The 25,141-nt window shown below is 41.4% G+C and overlaps 1 protein-coding gene across 2 annotated transcripts in view; it reads right to left on the bottom strand.

Annotated features, from left to right (window-relative positions):
• Positions 1 to 22,448, bottom strand: part of dscc1 (DNA replication and sister chromatid cohesion 1) — a 42,754-nt gene extending 20,306 nt beyond the window's left edge. For both annotated transcript variants that reach the window (XM_067976318.1, XM_067976311.1), the window contains exons 1-6: positions 22,209 to 22,448; positions 20,925 to 21,090; positions 17,364 to 17,498; positions 16,477 to 16,567; positions 14,839 to 14,977; positions 940 to 992 (exon numbers count right to left, since the gene is read on the bottom strand). In XM_067976318.1, coding sequence (XP_067832419.1) covers positions 940 to 992; positions 14,839 to 14,977; positions 16,477 to 16,567; positions 17,364 to 17,498; positions 20,925 to 21,090; positions 22,209 to 22,378 — 754 coding nt within the window. In that variant the 5' untranslated portion in view covers positions 22,379 to 22,448. The remainder of the gene's footprint in view (positions 1 to 939; positions 993 to 14,838; positions 14,978 to 16,476; positions 16,568 to 17,363; positions 17,499 to 20,924; positions 21,091 to 22,208) is intronic.
• Positions 22,449 to 25,141: the final 2,693 nt, after the last annotated feature.

Here is a 25,141-nt window from a genome sequence, read left to right on the forward strand (position 1 = left end):
TAAACCCCAGTGTTGTCTTATGAGACAGGGGAAAGAAATCTACAGCCTTGATCTACAGCTGCCCCATTGTGAAGTGGTTCAATGTTCCACTTCCCTGGGCCTCGCCCACTCTACACCATGCCTCCACCTTGGCTGTGAGACAGTTAAGAGGCCAGAGCAGATGGACATGGTATAGACAGCAGAAGTGATTGGAGCCATTTTGGTGGGGTTGGGGGGGGGGCGCGGGTGAAGGGTAGGTGTTCTGCAATTGTGATGCATTTTTGTTGGGCAAGTGTATTAAGGGTTACGGAAGTAAGGTGGGTAAGGAGTTACAGTACAGATAGCCATGATCTAGTTAAATAGTGGGACAGGCTCGAGGGGCTGAATGGCCTACTCCTGTTCCTATGTACAGATATACAGAAATGTAAATTTCAGCCCCAACAGATCAACGAAGATGTGTGGTAGTGAGGCATGTAAATCAGGAAATGGCAAGTTTGATTCTTGGCCTTCACTGAGTTAGCGAATTTCAGTCACGACAGCATTGTGGGAAATAAAATTTGCCTCAGCATCCCCATGAAACTGGAAGGGACCCACCACTTCTCGTTCACTGACCATCCAATAACTGATAATTGAAATGTGTAGATGTTGGGTCAAGGCAGAGTTACGGTCAAGCATGATGCCTTCTATGGTCAAATGAGCTGTTGACATTCACATCTTGGCTCAGGAGGAGCTGTCTGTTGAATCGCACGTCAGCAAAGAGTTAATGTCTTCAGAAGAGGAGTGTTAAGAGAAGAAAATCAGAAAGAAATTTTAAAAGTATCAATTCATTTTATTTAATAAAAAGGATTGAACTTCAAAAAAATCTGGTTGATCAGACCAATCGATATCCAATAGTAAATTTAAATTTTAGTTGCTGTAATATTATCAAGATCCCTACAATAAGTCCAATATCTGCCTTACCTTCATTTGTGTACCTTTTGCCGTAACAATTAAGGCAATGTTCTATCATCTCCCTGTAGGAGAAAACACAACCACACAGTTTAGTATAGTAAACAAATTATCAGGAGATAACATCGTACATTAAATATAACAAATATACAAATACATCACAGGTGTCAATATTTGTCAAGCTCAAATTGCTTGCTACTTCAATGAATTTAAAAGGAAATGGAAAGGGTAAAAATCAAGTATATTCTAGTCTGGAAGAAATGGAGTATATCGAAGGCTTGAGTTCCATGGTTATTTAGGGAGATGAGATCAAATTTGAAACAAAACAGCATTTAGCAGTTGCAGGACAAATCATAAAGAATACAAAGAATATAGGAAAGTTGCAAAAAGGAAGATTGGACAGGTTACGGGGGAGTATGTGAAAAAAAAAAGTTTTTAAAAAACAAATGGCAATAAAAAGGATTTCTATCGGCACATTAGCAGTCGGAGAATGGGTAAGGTGGGGTAGTGCCTTGAAAAGACAAAAGAGGCAAGCTTGTCGTGGAATGTAAGGGAATGGCAATGATATAAATAAATAATTTTCCTCAGTTTTCACAGAGAAGGTGGATTATCAAGAGTGTAGAACCAACAGAAGTGGATGTAGAACAATTAGTGGAGGTTATTATTCAGAGAAATTGGACTAAAGAAGTTACTCAAACTTAAGGTAGATAAATCACTAAAACATGATGGTTTCTATCTGAGGATCCTAAGGGAAGCTAGGGAAAATATGGCAGATACTGTAACAGCAATTTTCTAAAATTCTTTGAAAAGGAAAATTATGCCAGAAGACTGGAGGATGGAAGTTGTGACACCACTCTTCAAAAGAAGGGACAGGGATAAGCCAGGAATGTATGGTCAGCTGTAGATGAACTATTTGTTTTGATAATACAGGATTAAATTACTGAGCACTTGGAGAAACATGAAGTTAATCAAGGCCAGTAAGCACGGATTTCTCAAAGGCAGGTCATGTTACCCAACTTGAAAGGATTTTTTGAGGAAATAACAAAAAGGATAGACAAAGAAAATGCAGTAGATTTGGTGTATATAGATTTATATACACCACTTATGGCAAATATAATGGTACATGGAATTAATGGGAATGTAGCTGCATGGACAGGGAGATGGTTGGAGGGCTGAAAGCTAAGGATGGGGAAAAAGGAAGATTCTGAAACTAGAAGATGATATTATGAGTGGTACTCCACAGGAGTCTGTGATGGGGCCACTCTTCTTTACTATGTACATAAATGACCATGACTTGGAAATTGGGTTTAATATCATCGGCCATTCCCACAAGTGAACCTCACACCCACTACACACAATACCTTTACCTGCCCATTATTAGGTCAGAGAATCCTGTCACTGACTGGCTTATATGATTCTTTGATAGGCAGATAAATATACACTCTATTAGACCGAAGCTCCAGCCCTACCCAACAGACAAATTTATTTAACATCAAATAGGCAAATGAACAGCATTCAGTACAAAGAATTGACTTACAGCAATTACAAGCTCCACTATTCTTCTTCAAATGTCCTAACAAATACGTTTCTCTTCCACTAACTACATGGTGAAACGCCAGCGCAGAGCCAGTGATTTAGCCCAGTCCTTCTGTTGGCTTCAGAGTGATTGATCAGCAGTGCATGAGTAGCACACCATGGAGAGCTTCTGGCCTGAACTGTTTGTCAAAGGGACTACAAGGAATCATTGGCCCTGCCACATTTTCACTTTCAGACATAGCTGTCAATCAAATCTACTATCCTTGGATATCCATCACATCGGATGTTTGGAATTGAATTGGATGGCTTGTTCATTGATCAATAGTTTGAATGACCAGCTAGACGAGTCCCTGTGCAGATATAATGTGAACAATTAACAGAAAGGACTTCCTGAATAATGCATGTGTCTGTCTCACCCAGAGGTACAAATATTAGCCACACTGTAATGTAAATGCCATACAGCTTGAAGCAGCAGCTAACAATAACTGAATGTAACCCTGTGTGTACACTTTGGTAAGCAAAAAAGAAACCAATAAATAATCCAACCAAGACAAAAATGCTTCATTTTTGTCATGGTATACACATCAAAAGTTTAAAAATTACATGGAGATTCAAACAGCTGGTTATTTAATGAAGAAAAACTAACCACTGCATTGTACCCACAATCAAAACAACAAGATAAATATTTTATTTTATTTTTCCCCAATGTTCTTCCTTACTCTCCCGATGACAGCAACAGAGGGGACTCATACTGTGGTTCAGATCTAACGATACTAGCAACCCATCCTAATACCTCATTCAAGTAGCTGTTCTTGTGTGAACCTAACCAGTGTCTGTGGGCTGTATATCTTTGGGGACATCACAACTAAGGCCAATAATGTCCTTATCCAAAGTCCACATCCAAAGTCCACAAATGTACACTTTCCAGCAGGGGTGGCTGGACAGGCATAAGAAACGAGAACCTTCGGTAATTGTTTTTTCGTCCATGGGTTACTGAGGCCAATCATAACTATTTATAGTTCAACTTTAACCAATCTTTCAAATGCTAACCTTCTGTGTGCTTCTAGCATTTTCCATTTTAATTTAAGGTTTCCAATGTTTAATGGAACAATCCCACAGAGATAGAACAACAACTGAATGAACAGTCTTTTTTTAATTCGTTCATGGGATGTGGGCGTCGCTGGCAAGGCCAGCATTTATTGCCCATCCTTGCTATGATGCTGAACCTTTTCAAGAACTGCAAACACTGCACGTATCTTCAAAGCTCAGTTCCATCTCATTGAGGTACTGCACGAATTGAAAATTTCACCAGCCCCAAGTCCAGGTCTGACAGAAATAACAGATCCATTAATTCAGGTGAAAGATTACAGTTCCAGTTTTTTGCCACCAGAGATTTTGTTATCAGTAACATTTTAGGGTAAATAAGTCATTGAAACTGCAGCATTGCAGTATCAGACTGATCCTTGGTTTAAAAAAAAATCCAAAGATGAGCTAAATATTTTGGCACCCATTACAATGAATTTTACTGTCTGGGTGGTGGTAGGGAAATCACATAATTGATTGACACAATGGTATGCCCTGAAGTTGATTTTTTATTTTTATTCTCATTGTCACCATGTTGAATATCCTCCCCAAAACTTGGGAAGAGACTTCTAGTTATCAGATATAGCTGTCTTCCAGACATTATGCACAGGCAAACCCAGAGGTATCTTGTAAGAAGGCAACTATTTCACCCTTAAGGAACGGACTGACAAAATATGTTCCACCCAAGCTAGATAAGAGACAGGAAGGCCTGGAGTTTCCTCCGCATTTGCAGCCAGAGATATGCATGATCTGGGCGCAAACCAATTACGTGGCTTAAAAGATTGTGGAATTTTGGGTGTAAGTGAGTTGCACATGTAACAACAATATGCCCAAGTCACCTCGATCTTTTACGGCCGTCAATCAAATCCTCCGCCCACAAAACGGGACACGCCCCCAACTCTCAAATGCAAGCGTCATCCAATTGTGCTTGTTCGGGGAGGGGAGGAGGTCTCTTCGCATTGCGATCAGATTTTCAGGCGCAGCAGGATACAAAGACTTCTGGTGGTTAATTGTAACTTTGAGTACTTTTTTTATGAATTTATCCTATTGAGGCCTGCTATGTATTTTCTATGTTTCTTTTAATATATTTTTGTGGCTTAAGTATAAGTCACGTTAAAAATTGAAAAGCTTCACTGATTGCAGGTTCCTAAACGTGCTATGCCTGATGTGCATAAATGATGGTTGAAAGAAGAAATATTTGGTGGGGTTCTGCATTTTCCTTGGGCATCAATTATTTCAGCTGATTTACACCCATTTTAAGATTGGACATTTTCTAATGAGAGTGAGAGGATACTTGGGTGTAACTTGACATTGGCAAAATGGGCATGACACTGGGCACATTTTTGGGTCTAACTTACAGGTTGCACCCACAGAGGAAGCTCCAGGACACCATATTCTGGAACAATCTACTGGAATGAAAGACACCCCCTTCCCCCTTACTGTTTTCACTGTACTGGAGTGTGTCTAGATGATAATCGCCGACGAATTACATTATTAAACAACCACAGAGGCCTTTAAAAGTATTTTCTGTCTCACAACAATAAGTACTGTTCTAAATTTAAACAAAAAATTAAAAAAGTGAAAGCTACATTAAGCAGTAATTGACATAGACAATCAGAGAACCGTATTACATTTCACACACACTGATGTGAATTTCAAATCCTGTCAGGTGCTGTTATAAACTAAAGGCCAAAAATAAATCTTTCAATGAGTAGGCAATAGATATATAAAAAAAATCTGAATTGGGGGAAAAAAAAGGGATTTATTACACGTGGCAAGATATTATTGTGGAAAGCGACATTTAATGGAAAAAATGTGCTGTTCCCTCCATGGTTTAAAAGGGATTTGAACTTCAAAGCAACAAAAAAAAATATTGTGCCAAGACAGTCTTGCAACATCCTATTATTCTGTATATACAGCATTCAGTACCATCAAGTCGAATTGTTTTCCCTTCTGTGCATACACATTATTTATATTCACCAGCATATTGCAGTATGGAAGTATATCTAACATTTTGCCAGAAAAATAACAGCATATCACTGACACACACATTGGGTCTTTTTTTAAAAATTCGTTCATGGGATGTGGGCGTCGTTGGTAAGGCCAGCATTTATTGCCCATCCCTAATTGCCCTTGAGAAGGTGGTGGTGAGCCGCCTTCTTGAACCGCTGCAGTCCGTGTGGTGAAGGTTCTCCCACAGTGCCGTTAGGTAGGGAGTTCCAGGATTTTGACCCAGCGACGATGAAGGAACGGCGATATATTTCCAAGTCGGGATGGTGTGTGACTTGGAGGGGAACGTGCAGGTGGTGTTGTTCCCATGTACCTGCTGCTCTTGTCCTTCTAGGGGGTAGAGGTCGCGGTCGCGGGTTTGGGAGGTGCTGTCGAAGAAGCCTTGGCGAGTTGCTGCAGTGCATCCTGTGGTTGGTACACACTGCAGCCACTGTGCGCCAGTGGTGAAGGGAGTGAATGTTTAGGGTGGTGGATGGGGTGCCAATCAAGCGGGCTGCTTTGTCTTGGATGGTGTTGAGCTTCTTGTGTTGTTGGAGCTGCACTCATCCAGGCAGGTGGAGAGTATTCCATCACACTCCTGACTTGTGCCTTGTAGATGGTGGAACGGCTTTGGGGAGTCAGGAGGTGAGTCACTCGCTGCAGAACACCCAGCCTCTCTGACCTGCTCTTGTAGCCACAGTATTTATATGGCTGGTCCAGTTAAGTTTCTGGTCAATGGTGACCCCCAGGATGTTGATGGTGGGGGATTTGGTGATGGTAATGCCGTTGAATGTCAAGGGGAGGTGGTTAGACTATCTCTTGTTGGAGATGGTCATTGCCTGGCATTTGACTGGCGCGAATGTCACTTGCCACTTATCAGCCCAAGCCTGGATGTTGTCCGGGTCTTGCTGCATGCGGGCATGGACTGCTTCATTATCTGAGGGGTTGAGAATGGAAGTGAACAATGTGCAATTATCAGCGAACATCCCCATTTCTCACCTTATAGAATCATAGAAGTTTACAACATGGAAACAGGCCCTTCGGCCCAACATGTCCATGTCGCCCAGTTTATACCACTTAACTAGTCCCAATTGCCTGCATTTGGCCCATACCCATCTTACCCATGTAACTTGTACCTACAAAATTGTACCTGCCTCTACTACTGCCTCTGGCAGCTCGTTCCAGACACTCACCACCCTTTGAGTGAAAAAATTGCCCCTCCGGACCCTTTTGTATCTCTCCCCTCTCACCTTAAATCTATGGCCCCTCGTTATAGACTCCCCTACCTTTGGGAAAAGATTTTGACTATCTACCTTATCTATGCCCCTCATTATTTTATAGACTTCTATAAGATCACCCCTAAACCTCCTACTCTCCAGGGAAAAAAGTCTCAGTCTATCCAACCTCTCCCTATAAGTCAAACCATCAAGTCCCGGTAGCATCCTAGTAAATCTTTTCTGCACTCTTTCTAGTTTAATATCCTTTCTATAATAGGGTGACCAGAACTGTACACAGTATTCCAAGTGTGGCCTTACTAATGTCTTGTACAACTTCAACAAGACACCCCAACTCCTGTATTCAATGTTCTGACCAATGAAACCAAGCATGCTGAATGCCTTCTTCACCACCCTATCCACCTGTGACTCCACTTTCAAGGAGCTATGAATCTGTACTCCTAGATCTCTTTGTTCTATAACTCTCCCCAACGCCCTACCATTAACGGAGTAGGTCCTGGCCCCATTCCCACGCCATTGCTAACGGATAAGTCAGGATCGCAGATTTCAACGGCCCCATTTGTTGGTGGGAGACATTCTCAGGCAGGTGGGTTTGATGGAGGGAAGGTCAGTGATGAAGCAGCTGAAGATGGTTGGGCCTAGCACACTGCCCTGAGGAACTCCTGCAGCAATGCCCTGGGGCTGAGATGATTGGCCTCCAACAACCACTACCATCTTCCTTTGTGCTAGGTATGACTCCAGCCACTGGAGAGCTTTCCCCCTGATTCCCATTGACTTCAATTTTACTAGGGCTCCTTAGTGCCACACTCGGTCAAATGCTGCCTTGATGTCAAGGGCATTCTCACCTCACCTCTGGAATTCAGCTCTTTTGTCCATGTTTGGACCAAGGCTGTAATGAGGTCTGGTGCCGAGTGGTCCTGGCAGAACCCAAACTGAGCATCGGTGAGCAGGTTATTGGTGAGTAAGTGCCGCTTGATAGCACTGTCGACGACACCTTCCATCACTTTGCTGATGATTCAGAGTAGACTGATGGGACGGTAATTGGCCAGATTGGATTTGTCCTGCTTTTTGTGTACAGGACACACCTGGACAATTTTCCACATTGTCGGTTAGATGCCAGTGTTGTAGCTGTACTGGAACAGTTTGGCTAGGGGCATGGCTAGTTCTGGAGCACAAGTCTTCAGCAATACAGCTGGGATGTTGTCGGGGCCCATAGCCTTTGCTGTATCCAGTGTTCTCAGCCGTTTCTTGATATCACGTGGAGTGAATCGAATTGGCTGAAGACTGGCTTCTGTGATGGTGGGGATATCGGGAGGAGGCCGAGATGGATCGTCCACTCGGCACTTCTGGCTGAAGATAGTTGCAAACGCTTCAGCCTTGTCTTTTGCACTCACGTGCTGGACTCCGCCATCATTGAGGATTGGGATGTTTGCAGAGCCTCCTCCTCCCGTTAGTTGTTTAATTGTCCACCACCATTCACGACTGGATGTGGCAGGACTGCAGAGCTTTGAATGCAGTCTCGTGGCTTGTTATTCACCACAAAGTTTGGCTAAAATAGCAATGATATTTTCAGTTGGGTGGTACAGCTGTTAAAAAAAAAAATAATTGGCATCCACAAATGTGAAACAGGCTACTCCAAACCTTACATAATTTGCAGAGTGCTATCACACAAATTATTTCAACTCCCCACATTCAACTCGACTTTGATGTACTCAGGCAGTTGTATTCAAATTCAATGGATTAAAAAAAGCAATGTGTCACATAGGCTGGAGGGGCTGCATGGCCTACTCCTGTTCCTATGTATTTACTCCGACACTTATTTGTACATGGATGTTTTTGTTTACAGGCAGGAGGGGAAACCTTCACTGGTACTGAAATTAACTATGCCAGAGTATTAGGATGTTTCTTTGTGCCTGCAATTCCCCACAGAAACCTCTAGATCTCAGTCATGCTGTCTAAGGGAGGGGTTGAGCAGGCGCTTGCCATTTTCCCAAAGGTACGGAGGAGGGAGGTGGTGAAAGATTCACACATAGGCCAGGGCTTGAAAATTGCAGCTACAAGGAGAGATTGGATGGGCAGGGGTTGTTTTCCTTGGAGCAGAGGAGGCTGAGGGGAGACTTGATTGAGGTGTACAAAATTATGAGGGGCCTAGATAGAGTAGACAGGAAGTACCTGTTTCCCCTAGCGGAGAGTTCAAGAACTGGAGGACATAGATTTAAGCTGATTGGCGGAAGGATTAGAGGGGACATGAGGAAAAGCTTTTTTACCCAGAGGGTGGTGGGTTTATGGAATTCGCTGCCTGAATTGGTGGTAGAGGCAGGGACCCTCAACTCTTTTAAAAAGTACCTGGACCTGCACCTAAAGTGCTGTAAACTGCAGGGCTATGGATCGGGTGCTGGAAGGTGGGATTAGAATGGGCACCTGGTTGTTCTTCAAGCCGGAGCGGACACGACAGGCCGAATGGCCCCCTTCTATGCTGTATCTTTTCTATGGTTCTACACACAGTGTAAGATACCTCAAGATGAAAAATGGTGCAAGCTGCTGGGAGGAGGGAACGCAGAGAAACAAATGGAGAAGTTTTAAATAATTTTTATTTCACCTTGTGAGAGAACTTCATTGAACTCTGTCTGTAATTTAGATCATGCACAATATTTTAGGCCACATTTCTCATTAAGTCCAAGCAACTGCCCTTCATGGTGGCTAAGCCACCATTGACTTGTTAAAGAACAATTTTTTTTACAAAATGTTAATGTTAACACTAAGTGCCGTACTAAATCAAGAGCCTCTCCTCCCCGCCAGCCCCAATCTTTTTAAAATAAACTTACCATTCACGTCACTTCGGGTGGCACAATGAAATCTGCCACCAGCAAGGGGGGGGGGGGGGGGGGGGCGGGGGGGGGAGAAAGAGCGCAGGCGAGCAGGGAACACTGTATACTTAAATTGATTATTCAACATAAATATGTAATATTTATACGGACTGCAGCGGTTCACGGCGGGGGCTCACCACCACCTTCTCAAGGGCAATTAGGGATGGGCAATAAATGCTGGCCTTGCCAGCGACGCCCACATCCCATGAACGAATAAAAAAAAAATGCTGTAAGGTAAGCCTTAACAAACCAAAAGCCTTCTTTATATTTTACTTATACATTGAAGAGGCTTTTAGTTTCATTAATTTGCCCTTCATGTCAGTACAGATGCCACAACATCGGACATGGAGGGACCAATTACATTGTCATGGGGACAGCAAAGCAGCTTATCCTCTGACCCACATGAGCAATGCAATGCCATATCTGATAGTTTGTAAAATACTACTTAATTAACTTGATTGCTTCCCAACATGGAACCAGACATCAGCTGGACCATCTGAACATGCATTTATTTCAGCACCACAGATATGCTTTTATTACAAAGAAAATCATTAAGATATAAAGTTTCTGGGGAAAAAAATCTCTTACTGCTATTAAAATGCCACGAGCAACAATACTTTTAGCTTTGTTTTAAAAAAGGCTTTAGTTGGGCCAAAATGAAAGTTTTATTTGGCTCATTATCTTTCCTCTCTTTCTACTGTATAGAGAGATATTTGGTGGCAAATACACAGTATAATTCATGACACTTCTTCATCTTAAATAACTTTGAGTTTCCATTACATCGATATCCTTTTCTTCCCCCTCTCTTGTGAAACCGATGATTAATACTGGACTGCAGTTCCACAGGCACCAGTGGCCCTCAGATACCCAATCCTGTCCTTGCTGACACCAAGACACATACACTTTCCACCTGAAGTCACTGCATATTGTCATTGACAATGGGGAAATGGCGGACATGTTGAATAATTACTTTGCGTCAGTATTTACAGTAGTGAAAGAGGATAGCTTGCCGGAAATCCCAAGAAAACGAATATTGAATCGGGGACAGGGACTCAATGAAATTAACATAAGTAAAACAACAGTAATGAAAAAAATAATAGCACAAAAGAGTGACAAATCCCCAGGACCAGATGGTTTCCATCCCAGGGTTTTAAAGGAAGTAGGTGAGCACATTGCAGATGCCCTAACTATAATCTTTCAAAGTTCTCTAGATTCAGGAACTGTCCCTCTAGATTGGAAAATTGCACGTCACTCCGCTTTTTAAGAAAGGAGAGAGAGGGAAACCAGGGAATTATAGACCAGTTAGCCTAACATCTGTTGTGGGGAAAATGCTGGAGTCTATAATTAAGGATAGAGTGACTGAACACCTCGAGAATTTTCAGTTAATCAGAGAGAGCCAGCATGGATTTGTGAAAGGTAGGTCGTGCCTGACAAACCTGATTGAATTTTTTGAAGAGGTGACTAAAGTAGTGGTCAGGGGAATGTCAATGGATGTTATTTATATGGACTTCCAGAAGGCATTTGATAAAGTCCCACAAGAGACCGTTAGCTAAGATAGAAGCCCATGGAATCGAGGGAAAAGTACGGACTTGGTTAGGAAGTTGGCTGAGCGAAAGGCGACAGAGTAGGGATAATGGGAAGGTACTCACAATGGCAGGATGTGACTAGTGGAGTCCCGCAGGGATCTGTCTTGGGGCCTCAATTATTCACAATATTTATTAACGACTTAGATGAAGGCATAGAAAGTCTCATATCCAAGTTTGCTGATGACACAAAGATTGGTGGCATTGTAAGCAGTGTAGATGAAAACATAAAATTACAAAGCGATATTGATAGATTAGGTGAATGGGCAAAACTGTGGCAAATGTGAGGTCATCCACTTTGGATCAAAAAAGGATAGAACAGGGTAGTTTCTAAATGGTAAAAAGTTAAAAACAGTGGATGTCCAAAGGGACTTGGGGGTTCAGGTGCATGGATCATTGAAGTGTCATGAACAGGTGCAGAAAATAATCAAGAAGGCTAATGGAATGCTGGCCTTTATATTTAGAGGACTGGAGTACAAGGGGGCAGAAGTTATGCTGCAGCTATCAAAACCCTGGTTAGACCGCACCTGGAGTACTGTGAGCAGTTCTGGGCACCGCACTTTCGGAAGGACATATTGGCCTTGGAGGGAGTGCAGCGTAGGTTTACTAGAATGATACCCAGACTTCAAGGGTTAAGTTACGAGGAGAGATTACACAAATTGGGGTTGTATTCTCTGCAGTTTCAAAGGTTAAGGGGTGATCTGATTGAAGTTTATAAGATATTAAGGGGAACGGATAGGGTGGATAGAGAGAAACTATTTCCGCTGGTTGGGGATTCTAGGAGTCGGGGCACAGTCTAAAAATTAGAGCCAGACCTTTCAGGAGTGAGATTAGAAAACATTTCTACACACAAAGGGTGATAGAAGTTTGGAACTCTCTTCCGCAAACTGCAATTGATGCTAGCTCAATTGCTAAATTTAAATCTGAGATAGATAGCTTTTTGGCAACCAAAGGTATTAGGGGATATGGGCTAAAGGCAGGTATATGGAGTTAGATCACAGATCTTGTCAAATGGCGGAGCAGGCTCGAGGGGCTGAATGGCCTACTCCTGTTCCTATATTCCTACAGCTATCAGGAGCAGGAACCCCAAAATAATAACAGAAAATGCTGGAAACACTCAGGTCAGGCAGGAACCCCATTTGATGTACCTCCTCCCAAGTCTAGGCCACTAGGGACATCTGTAATACTCCTACTGCTGTCCCATGGAAGATCTTTCTGGTTTGTACCATTTGCCCACAGTCATCAGTAGAGCAAAGATCAAATGGTTGAAGATCATCTGAGCCCCAAGAGTATCAGACAGCCCGATAATACACCCCCTAAACATAAAAATATTTAGATTCCAGATTTATAATCGTACTTTCCCACTTGAGTCTTCGTTTCGAAGTTCATATTTGCCAATGTCACAAGAACACTTAAAAAATGAATGTACTCCTAAGAAATTAGAACATTTAACCCATTAAGAGAATATCGTAGAATGATACAGCACGGAAGGTGGCCATTCGGCCCCTCGTTCCTGTGAGCTGTTTGAAAGTGCCATCCAATTAGTCCCATTCCCCTGCTCTTTCCCCATAGCCTTGCCAATTTTTCCACATCAAGTATTTATCCAGTTCCCTTTTGAAAGTTATTATTGAATCTGCTTTCACAACCCTTTCAGGCAGTGCATTCCAGATCATAACTCGTTGAGTAAAAATGTTTTTCCTCATGTTGCCTCTGGCTCTTTTGCCAATCAACTTAAATCGTGTCCTCTGGTTACCAACCCTACTGCCACGAGATACAGTTTCTCCTTATTCACTCTATCAAAACCCTTCATGATTTTGAACACCTCTATCAAATCTCCCCTTAACCTTCTCTGCTCTAAGGAGAACAACCTCAGATTCTGTAGTCTCCCCACGTAACTGAAGTCTTTCATCCCTGGCACCATTCTAGTAAACCTCTTCAGCACCCTCTCTAAGGCCTTGACATCCTTCCTAAAGTGTGGTGCCCAGAATTGGACACAATACTCCAGCTGGAGCCTAACTAGTTTTATAAAGGTTTAGCATAATTTCCTTGCTTTTGCACTCTATGCCTCTATTTATAAAGTCTAGGATCCCATATGCCTTTTTAGCAACATTCTCAACTTGTCCTGCCTCCTTCAAAGACTTGTGTACATACACCTCTCGGTCTCTCTGTTCCTGCACCCCCTTTAAAATTGTACCATTTAGTTTACATTGCATCTCCTCATTCTTCCTACCAAAATGAATCACTTCACACTTCTCTGCATTAAATTTCATCTGCATTGGTCTGCCCATTTCATTAGTCTGTTTACATCCTCCTGAAGTCTGTTACTAACCTCCTAACTGCGACATTTCCGAGTTTTGTGTCATCTGCAACTTTAAATTATGCCCTGTATGTGCAAGTCCAGGTCATTAATATATATCAAAAAGAGCAGTAATCCCAACACCGACCCCTGGGGGCACCATTGCACACTTCTCTCCAGTCTGTAAAACAACCATTCACCACTAGTCTCTGCTTTCTGTCCCATTGACAATTTCATGTCCAAGCTGCCACTGCCCCTTTAATCTTATGGGCTTCAATTTTGCTAACAAGTCGATTATGTGACCCTTTATCGAACACCTTTTGAAAGTCCCTATACACATCAACCCCCTCTGTTAATTCAAAGAACTCAATCAAGTAAAACTCGATTTGCCTTTAACAAATCCGTGCTGGCTTTCATTTATTAATTAAATATTATTTTGTACTCTATGCCTCTATTCATAAAGCCAAGGATCCAGTATGTCTTTTTAACAGGGAAAAGGGAGAACTTACTCTGGGTTTCTATTGCATAGAATGAGAATCTGGCTTCTAATTCTTAATGTGACTCCATTACAGCTAAGAAACATCACTTGTTAACCTGCATTTAGTTGTATTTTCATGATTATTCTCTTAAAATAAATCAGAGTTGCAGGTGCTGTAGTTTTAACCAAACAATCTGAGCAAAACAATCACTACCATTTAACTTTGGGCTGGTAGAAAGTCACAAGTTCTGAAAGGAAGATTAATGACAGCACAGCAATGATCACTGGGATCAACAGTGAACAGATCACCATTTCCGCAATGCAATGAAGAAGATACCATAGTGTGCCAGGAATATGGCTGTGCTTTGTACATTTAATCTTTAACCCTTCCAATACCAGAAGAGACTTTACTCATCAACTAAAATAGAAATTTGAGTCACTGGCATTGGAAGAGTTTAAACAGTATCCTTTCAATTATGAAATGCTGGGTGAAATGAGGATCATCTGTTTTTAACTATCAAGACCCCCCCTGAGATTTTTTTATTAAAGAGTACATCATCAAATACACCTACAAAATATACACACACACTTGTCAACAATCAATTATACATCAACAAGTTCCCCATTGCCCAATTAAAATCAAGGACCAACAGTTGCAGGACAAGGCATTTTTCATAATGCTATATGAAATACAAATCAATTTACAATATGAACTGAAGAACAGCCATGAAATTCTGTGCCAAATTTCATGGACGTGCCAGGTCCAAAAACAAAATTGTTTTGAAACCAAATTAGTTTCAGTCATCATCACCAATGGTTTATTTGCACAGTAAATGTTACTCACCTTGGTTCAAGAAGTTCCAGTTCTTGGAGACAAATGTTTAGAGGAATCTTACTGAAAGACCAAGACTCTGAATCTACCAACTGGGTCACATGGTTCAGGAGCTTCATTTCATAATCAAATTCCAGAATTCTCCAGTACCCTAATTTGGGGAAAGCAAGGGGAAGTATAAAAACAGACGATTCCTTATTGAAGGTAAAAGTGCGCAGCTTGCTATTTTAGGAACAGAGATCTGGGGGTATATGTGCACAAATCATTGAAGGTGGCAGGGCAGGTTGAGAAAGCGGTTAAAAAAGAATTAGGGATCCTGGGCTTTATAAATAGAAGCATAGAGTACATAAGTATGGAAGTCGTGATGAACCTTTATAAAACACCAGTTCGACCACAACGGCAGTATTGTGTCCAGTTCTGGGCACCGCACTTTAGGAAAGATGTGAAAGCCTTAGAGAGGGTGCAGGAGATTTACTAGAATGATTCCAGGGATGAGAGACGTGGATGAAGTGGAGAAGTTGAGGTTGTTCTCCTTGGAACAGAGATGGTTGCTAGGAGATTTGATGGAGGTATTCAAAATCATGAAGGGTCGAGACAGAGTAGATGGAGAGAAACTGTTCCAATTGGCGGAAGGGTCAAGAACCAGAGGACATAGATTGAAGGTGATTGGCAAAAGAACCAAAGGTAACGCGAGGAAAAACTTTTTTACACAGCGAGTGGTTAGGATCTGGAATGCACTGCCCGAGGGAGTGGTGGAGCCAGATTCAATCATGACCTTCAAAAGGGAACTGGATAAGTACTTGAAAGGAAAAAAATTCAGGACAACGGGGAAAGGGCGGGGGAGTGGAACTAGCTGGATTGCTCTTACATAGAGGTGGCGTGGACTCGATGGGCCAAATAGCCTCCTTCCGTGCTGTAACCTTTCTATGATTTAGTTACAAATTTGTGATTAATATTCTGGCTTGCTGACAGTAACAGACACCATTCTAGTCAGCCCAAGCTTGTTTTCAAGGAAATGAGGCACATCAGTGGGAGTTCAGCTATTTCAGGCAAAACTTCATTCACCAATGAATCACATGCCCGGAGCTGCTACAACAGTGATGAACATCTGCAGACAGAATCACATAAACAAGAGCTCAGATGTAAAACAAAAGCAGCAAAGTTCATGCAGTTAATAAAGGTAATCTCACAATCCTGATCTTGCGGTCCTTTCTATTACTCTATAAAAGAATATTTTATATAATATATATTGTTTCAAGAAGAAATCTGTTATCACCTTACAGAAAGTATTATAGTAAACAAGCATAGTGGGTCCATGAGGTGCCAAGACATTATAACAACCTTCGCCAATGTAATCAGTGAAGGATTAGACCATCACATGACTGACAGTCGGGCCATACCAGGATTTGTTTATGCAATTGAATGTAATTATTCCCTGTATGGAAATATTGTCAGTTGAATGTCACACAGTGACCAAACAACTGAAGGTTAATGCTTCGGTTGGGCAGAATTGAAGGCTTCGATGCAAGTGCGCAGAAACCCAGGAAAAATGGCTTGAACTGCATTTACACCGGTTTTTGTGGCTCTATGTCCAAGTTACGGCGAACCAGCGGGAGAACCCCCTGAAAATTCACCTCCCTTCCAACTTACCTTCAATCCTGCATGCATGTATCAGCTGCAACTGCTGCATTATTTCCTGTTCACTGGCTTGAATGCTTTCCATTAAATTCTCCATTTTATACTGCAACACAGAGAGAAAAGCGATACCAATCAAAAAGAACAAACATATCGGATTTTAAATGTACTAAATTATGTATAAGAAAAACATTGAGGGGAGGGCATGCTGGAATAACAATGCATGGCTCTACGGGGTGGTAGGATGCAGGTTTAATTTTCCCAAAGAGTTTTGGTGCTGCTGTAAAGAGGCACAGAGTGAAGGGTCAAAAATCAAACAAAGAATCATCCTACAAGTCACTTTCACTCTCCACCCAGTTGCAAACTAAAGTTCCAGTGACAGAGCCTGGGAGCTGATCACCTGCCCACACAGCAAACCAAAGATGGCGTTGGTCCCAGAGAGATTTTGTGAAGGGGTGGGGGGGTGGAATGAGGATTGATACCTTCCAATAAGATTAGATATCACCAGGGCCCTCTCTCATAATACTAACTTTATTGCAAGCATAAAAATGTGGTTTATTATTTTACAGGTTGCGGATAATCTTTGCCTTATGAGGAGGTTCTTCAAGTTATGGAGCTTTTGCACACAAGATTGAAGATCAACAAGTCACCCTCAATGGCTCAGCAGGTTTGTCCCTGTGAGCAGCTAGATCAGGAGGGTCCCAGGTTTAATCCATGGTCCGTGTTGAGTCAGCTGATCTCAAACTGGGCAGCAGTAGGACCATGACAATTGGCCTCAGCATCGCTGGATTGAGGGGCGGGCAAAATCAACAAGATACTCCAGTTAGAAATCCAGAGTTAAAATACATTATATATTATTAAATGCATTCGTCCAAAACGTAGTAACTATACATGGACAATACCTTTGGATAATCTGAACTTCTTTCTTTCTCACTAGAAGGTCCCTCATATTGGTTTTCCATTAGAAGCTTCTTTAACTTCTTCAGTTTTGGCCGAGATATTTTCAACTCCCAGTAGCTTTTAGCAAAACCATAAATCTGTACAAATCATAACATATTTAATTGAAGTAAACACTATTATAGCATTTGAAAATCTTTTACAAAACAATGGCTGATTGGGGAAGAATTACAACGATGTGCAATCTCAACTTAGTTTGGGGCAATTTGTACCATTTCTTCAACTTGTTCATATTCAAACCAGTAACAAGGGATCCACTGGACACTTGAAATTTAATCCCAAACGATTTTTATTTTACTTTTAGAACACAATCCGCACCTTTTTACCTGTTTACTTACTCAAAAATGCCTCCATAGTCAAATATTTTGTCAAGCCAGCAAATTGCTCCACACCTGCCTTTCTCCGGCCACATTCCCAGGTCACGGGAGCTTTCTCCTCTGCCAGATTTTCCATGCTTACCTCACCCACCGCTATTTTGCTGGAATCATTTACACCTCCTCTGGACCAACCTTTTGTTTCTATACTTGTCTCATTATTACCTCCTTTATGTCATGCACCATCATTTTTGCAATTTAATCACTCCACCCTATCACAGACCTCTCCCTTTTGTTCTTTTCCTGACCCCTTTTCCCTGGCTTTGTACTTGCTTAAATATTGTTCATCTCTAACATCTTCCAGTTCTGTTGAAAGGTCATCAACCTGAAACTTTAACAGTTTCTCTCTCCACAGATGCTGCCTGACCTGCTGAGTGTTTCCAGCATTTTCTGTTTTTATTTCATATTTCCAGCAACTGCAGTATTTTGCTTGTTTCTATTGACTCTGTCCTATCCCTTCATAATTTTTAAACACCTCTATCAAATCACCCCATAATCTCCTCTGTTCTATTAAAAACAGCCCCAATTTTTCATTCTTTCTTTGTATTGATATTGCCACATACCAAGCAGCATCCTAGTGGATCTACGCTGTACCTTCTTGATTGCCCCAACATCCTTCCTATAGTGTAGAGCTCAGAACTGCACACAGTATTCCAACTGAGGTCTTCGTAAGGTTTCATAGATTTACCATACATCTGGACTTTTATAGTCTATACCTCTTGCCCAGTATTCCATTAGCTTTCCTTATGGATTATCTACTTGAAGTGCAGCTTTTAATATCTTGTGAACCTGAACATCCAAATACCTCTGCTCTTCCACATCACCTTGACTCCTCAAAGCCTTTTCACCATTTGCAAAGCTGAAGTCAGGACTGTGATGGAGAATGCACCACTCACTTGGAAGGATGCTGTCATAACAACACTCAAGAAGCTCAACACCATCCAAGACAAAGCAATCCGCTTGATTAACGCCCCTGCCACTGAACTCGATGTCTACCCCCTCCAGCGTTGGCACACTGTGGATGCATTTGCAACAACTCATCAAGTTTACTTCAACAGTATCTTCCAGCCCTCCAATCCCTACTACCGAGAGGAACAAGAGCAACAATTCATGGGAACATCATAACATACAACAACAACTTGCATTTATATAGCCCTTTTAACATAAGGCGCTTCACAGAAGCATAATCAGACAAACATTGACACAGAGCCCAAGGAGATATTAAGATGGTGACTAAAAGCTTGGTTACAGAGGTAGGTTTTAAGGAAGGTCTTAAACATGGATTGCTGCTGGGTCAAAATCCTGGAATTCCCTGCCTAACAATGCTACCCTTGCTATCTCAGCACAGATCAGGGAGCAAACCTGTGTGGCTTTATAATGCAATTACCCAATAAGCCATTTGTGATGCCAAATGTTAATGAAAAGTACTGATATTGGGGTATTTTCATTAAAAGTACAATTTGGTTGCAAATTACAACCAGTTTTTTTTTTAAATGCACATTTGTATCAAAATTTGGTGCAGATTTAGGTTCAGCTTAAGAGGGGCATTTGCAATTATACCTTGCACACAAATCGTAGGGTTAAGGTCTATCTGTAACACAAGAAACGGTCAAAAGTATGACACATTGCAATGACTCAAGGTAGCCAATAACGTGCTAATAAACACAGAGAATTAAATTCTATGACATTTTGAGGTTTTTTTCCACATCACTGTGGGTGAGCTGAAAACCTTTGAAAGAGCTATCCAATTAGTCCCACTCCCTGGATCTTTCCCAATAGCTCTGCAAATTTTTCTTTTTCAAGTATATATCTGAGCCCTTTTGAAAGTTACTATCAAATCTGCTTCCACCACCCTTTCAGGCAGTGCATTCCAGATCATAACAACTCGCTGCATAAAACAAATTCTCATCTCCCCTCTGGTTCTTTTGCCTCTGGTTACCGACCCCCCTGCCAGTGGAACTGGTTACTCCTTATTTATTCTATCAAAACCCTTTATAAGCAATAGCCAAAAAAATGAATGCCATTAGCCAAACGCCTTCCTTCCCATAAAGGGAAGAGCACTAACCAGTATCAAGTCTCTTCCAAAAATATATAGGAATGAACTATATATAACTGAAAAGAAATCAAAATCTCTACATCCACTATCGACACAGCAATTAATTGGTTGGAGGGATTGCAGTAACTAAGGTAACAATGGCCATATTTTTAGGTTGCAATTTTCATCTCCTACTTAAGAAACTAGACCATACTAAAAATGGGATGTTTTTACCAGCAGGAGGGCAAAACCCCAAATGTATAAAAGTAGTTTTGTACCATAAATCTGGTATCTGGTATACAACAGAGCAAAGAGTAACTCAGCTGATATCGCCTACAAGCTCCATCAGTAAACAGGTAACAAAAAAAGTTACTCTTTTTCCCTTTCCTGAATGCCAATCAGGAGGTGTCAAAGATATTAAATTCTGTACCAGCCCAATATGCAGTAGTAGCCAACTAGTGCTGAATTTTAAAGTCACTACCACTACAGGTAGTAATACATTTTCTAATAACTGACCAATGGTGTTCATGCAGGGGGAGGGGTACTTCACCTTGAAATATGGGGCAAACTAGTGTAGCAGTTATGTTACTGGTCTAGTAATCCAGGGGCCAGGACAAATAAGCCAGATAACGTGAGTTCAAATCCCACTATGGCAGTTTGAGAATTTGATTTCATTTTTTTTTAAATTTGGAAATGTAAAAAAAAGCAGCCATCAGCAAAAGCAACCATGAAGCTGGCAGATTGTCATAAAAACCCAATGGGCTCACGAATTCACTTTAGGAAAGGAAACCTGCTGGTGTTACCTGGTCTGGCCTATGCATGACTCCAGACCCACACCAATGTGGTTGGCTCTTAACTGCCCTCTGAAGTGGCCTTGCAAGCCATTCATTTGCATCAAATCACTTGGAGTGAGTCAAGAAGTCCCACCACCACCTTCTCAGGACTAGGGATGGGGAATAAATAACGGCCTTGCCAGCAACGCTCACATTTGGAGAATGATTTTTTTTTTAAAAATCAATCTGCATCTCAATATACACGCATGTGTGCACAGAATTAGTTCTCCCTTTAAGAAGTCATTGTTTACATGAAAACTTCACCTGACAGTGTATCAAATGTGTGCTTGGGTCAGATGGAAGCTGATCAGGGGTTTTACAATCAGGTATGATGAGCATCAGGTTTGATGTATCAGCTATCTTCAGATTGTAAGTTTTATCCTCACTACACAGCACAGCATGTTCATCCTTATCACCTCGGATAATCAAGCTAAAAGCAAAAAAAAACAGTGAAGACTGATTAAACATTGTTTATTTCCTATTTTTTTTGGAAATGTCAAAAACATAAAAATTGTGCATCAGCTCTCCAAGGCCTAGAAAGTCCTAACCTATAGTATTGTACAGTTGCTTAGCAGAACAGTTATTTTAGGTGTTGAATGAAAAACACTGAGTTGTCAATGCAGATATATTTTCTTTCCCTTTTTTAAACCTCTCAATTTTTTCCTGATTTTCTTCCCCTGAAATTGTGACTCGACAACTTGCATGGCATTGTCTTTAATGTAATAAACATCCCAAGGTGCTTTATACACAATGCACATGCATTAACCGCTGTGACCATTAACAGTTGATTCCCAGGAAATGATAATCATTATATATTATTATAAACACACACACACAAGTTGCAATATACCCATCACATTCAGTGAAATAAACCCCACTGTGTCACTGACTTGTTGGGGATGCCACATATAATATTTAATACATGATTGCACCATCTACCACACCTCTTGCTTGTAAAAAATGTCCCCACAAATCTATAATCATTATAGGTAATGTCAAGTTTTTCAGTTTAGAACACTCACAAAGAATAAGACACTCTGGAGTACATTTCAGGACAGCAACACCACTCAGGATTTAAATGAAGGAGATTAGTAACTCAAATATACCTTTATTCACACAGAGATATCCACCATATAACTCCCACCAAATCTACCCTTTGGAGCAGGGGTATCCAAACTGCAGCCATGAGCAAACCAGTTTTGGAAACTCAGCCAACTAACTCAGTCCATTTTGTACTTGTATTCCTAACTTGTGGGTTAGCTCTATTTGAATTTTGTGAGCCAGATTTAGAAAGGTCTGCTTATAACATTGTTGCTTCGGCAATGGATAAATCAAAAAACCAAGATTCATTACCAGCAACTTGAGATACATCCACATTAATGGGAATATGTATATTTGGGGTCCTGGGAAATGCCATTGTACGCATCTATGTGGCCCATGAAGACAAAAAGTTTGAACACCCCTACTTTACAGACTCTTCCTGGTGAAAAGGGGCAAGAGAAAAACTTCGTACTGTAATCTCTTGATGTTTCACAGCATGAATCCTACCTCTGTCCAGATTCAATACATTTACAAAGCGTTTCATCTAGTTCCATTAGGCAGTAATCCCCCGACCTGACACTATCACTGAACGATATGCATTGAACTGACGGCTGTATCTCGGCTGGGTCCAGTTTCGCGACCTGTAAAGTGGCCTGAATCTCCTGCAAAGTCCTCATCTTGTCAAATTACTGCACAGAAGGTGAATGAAACACACCGCGCGCTCTGCGGTGGGCGGGCGACGGAACTCGTCCAGTTGGTGATTGACGTGGAGGACAACCAATAGAGAAAGAACTCAGGCCCGGAAACGTTCGAGCATTGGACGCTGTATCCAATCAGAGCAAAAGGCGGGAGAAGGTCAAAATATCGCGCCACTTCTTCACCTGGTTCTGTTGAGAGATGATGATAATAGTAATGGGCCCTGTGCATGTTAAGAATTACTCGGATTTTAAGCAGAGTGTATGCATACAGATGGGAGAATTTATAACGGGGAATAAGGAGAGGGCAGAGAAATTAGACAAATACTTTGTGTCTGTCTTCACCGCAGAAGACACAGTAAACCTCCCAAAAATACTAGAGAACCAAGGGTTTGGTGAGAATGAGGAAATGAAAGAAAGTACTATTAGTAAAAACATAGCACGAGAGAAATTAATGGGACTGAAAGTCGATAAATCCCAAGGACCTGATGATCTACATCCCAGGGTTTTGAAAGAGGTGGTTATAGAGATAGTGGATGCATAGGTCGTCATCTTTCAAAATTCTATAGGTTCTGGAATGGTTCTTGCAGATTGGAGGGTAGCAAATGTAACCTCACTATTTAAGAATGGAGGGAGAGAGAAAACAGGGTACTACAGACCTGTTAGCCTGACATCAGTAGTCAGGAAAATGCTAGAATCTATTTTAAAGGATGTGATAACGGGACACTTAGAAAATAATAATAGCATTTGGCAGAGTCAACATGGATTTATGAAAGGGAAATCATGTTTGACAAATCTATTGGTGTTCTTTGAGAATGTAATTAGTAGAATAGATAAGGGGGAACCAGTGAATGTGGTGTATTTGGATTTTCAGAAGGCTTTGGATATGGTCCCACACAGGAGGTTGGTGAACAAAGTTAGAGCGCATGGAATTGGGGGTAATATAACTGCATGGATTGAGACTTGGTTAACAGACAGAAAACAGAGAGTAGGAATAAATGGGTCTTTTTCACGTTGGCAGACTGACTAGTGGGGTACCACAGGGATCGGTGCTTGGGCCCCAGCTATTCACAATCTATATCAATGAATTGGATGAGGTGACCAAATGTAACATTTTCAAGTTTTCTGATGACACAAAACTAGGTGAGTTGTGAGGAGGATGCAAAGAGGCTTCAAGGGGATATAAACAGGCTAAGTGAGTGGGCAAGAACGTGGCAGATGGAATATAATATGGAAAAATGTGAAGTTATCCACTTTGGTAGGAAAAGCAGAAATGCAGAGTATTTTTTAAATGGTGAGAGATTGGGAAGTGTTGATGTTCAAAGGGACCTGGGTGTCCTTGTACATGAGTCACTGAAAGCTAACATGCAGGTGCAGCAAGCAATTCGGGAGGCAAATGGTATGTTGGCCTTTATTACAAGAGGATGTGAGTACAGGAGTAAAGATGTCTTACTGCAATTATATAGGGCCTTGGTGAGACTGCACCTGGAGTATTGAGTACAATTTTGGTCTCCTTACCTAAGAAAGGATATACTTGCCATAGAGGGAGTGCAATGAAGGTTCACCAGACTGATTCCTGGTAGGATTGTTGCATGAGGAGAGATTGAGTAGACTAGGCCTGTATTCTCTAGAGTTTAGAAGAATGAGGATTGATCTAATTGAAACATACAAAATTCTTACAGGGCTTGACAGGGTAGATGCAGGGAGGATGTTTCCCCTGGCTGGGGAGTCTAGAACCAGGGGTCACAGTCTCAGAAAAGGGGTAGGACTGAGATGTGGAGAAATTTCTTCACTCAGAGGGTGGTGAATCTTTGGAATTCTCTACCCCAGAGTGCTGTGGAGGCTCAGTCATTGAGGTACATTCAAAACAGAGATCAATAGATTTCTAGATATTAAAGGCATCAAGGGAAATGGGGATAGTGCAGGAAAATGGCATTGAGGTAGAAGATCAGCCATGATCTTGTTGAATGGCAGAGCAGGCTTGAAGGGCTGGATGGCCGACTCCTGCTCCCATTTCTTATGTTCTTACAATGAATGGGATTGGATTAAATTGACGGGAGATTTAGGGAGTATTTACATAACGAATTTTAATGTTGCAGGCGCTGAAGTTGGAGTGTAAACAGGCAAGTGTTCTGAGCCCTCAATGGGAACCGAAACTGGTAAGTTAATAACTTCATTATTGCTAGGTCAAAACACAGGGTAAACTGTTAGGGGAGCTCCCTGTCAGGTTTTTAACACTCAAACCTTAACGGACATGGGGAGGAACAATACCTTTGTGTGCTATATGTGACAAAGTCAGACATCATTTTTTAATCAACAGGTTTATAATTTCATCACTCCCTGCGCCTGGAACAGGAAGGACAGAGTTGCATTTATATAGCACATTATCACATCTTTCAAAAACATCCAAAGTGTTTAATGTACAATGAATTTCTTTGGAACATAGGAAGAGGAGTTGGCCATTCAGCCCCTCGAACCTGTTCTGCCATTAAATTAGATCATGGCTGATCTGTATCTTAATTCCAATCTACCAGCCTTGGTTCCATAACCCTTAATATCCTTGCCTAACAAAAATCTATTAATCTAATTTTTGAAATTTTCAATTGGCCTAGCCTTAACAGCTTTTTGAAGGAGAGACTTCCAGATTTCTACTACCCTTTGTGTGAAGAAGTGCTTTCAGACATCATCCCTGAATGGCCTAGCTCTAATTTTAAGGTTATGCTCCTTTGTTCTGGACTCTGCCAC

The sequence above is a fragment of the Heptranchias perlo genome, chromosome 3, assembly GCF_035084215.1.
Source record: "Heptranchias perlo isolate sHepPer1 chromosome 3, sHepPer1.hap1, whole genome shotgun sequence".
Lineage (NCBI taxonomy): Eukaryota > Metazoa > Chordata > Chondrichthyes > Hexanchiformes > Hexanchidae > Heptranchias > Heptranchias perlo.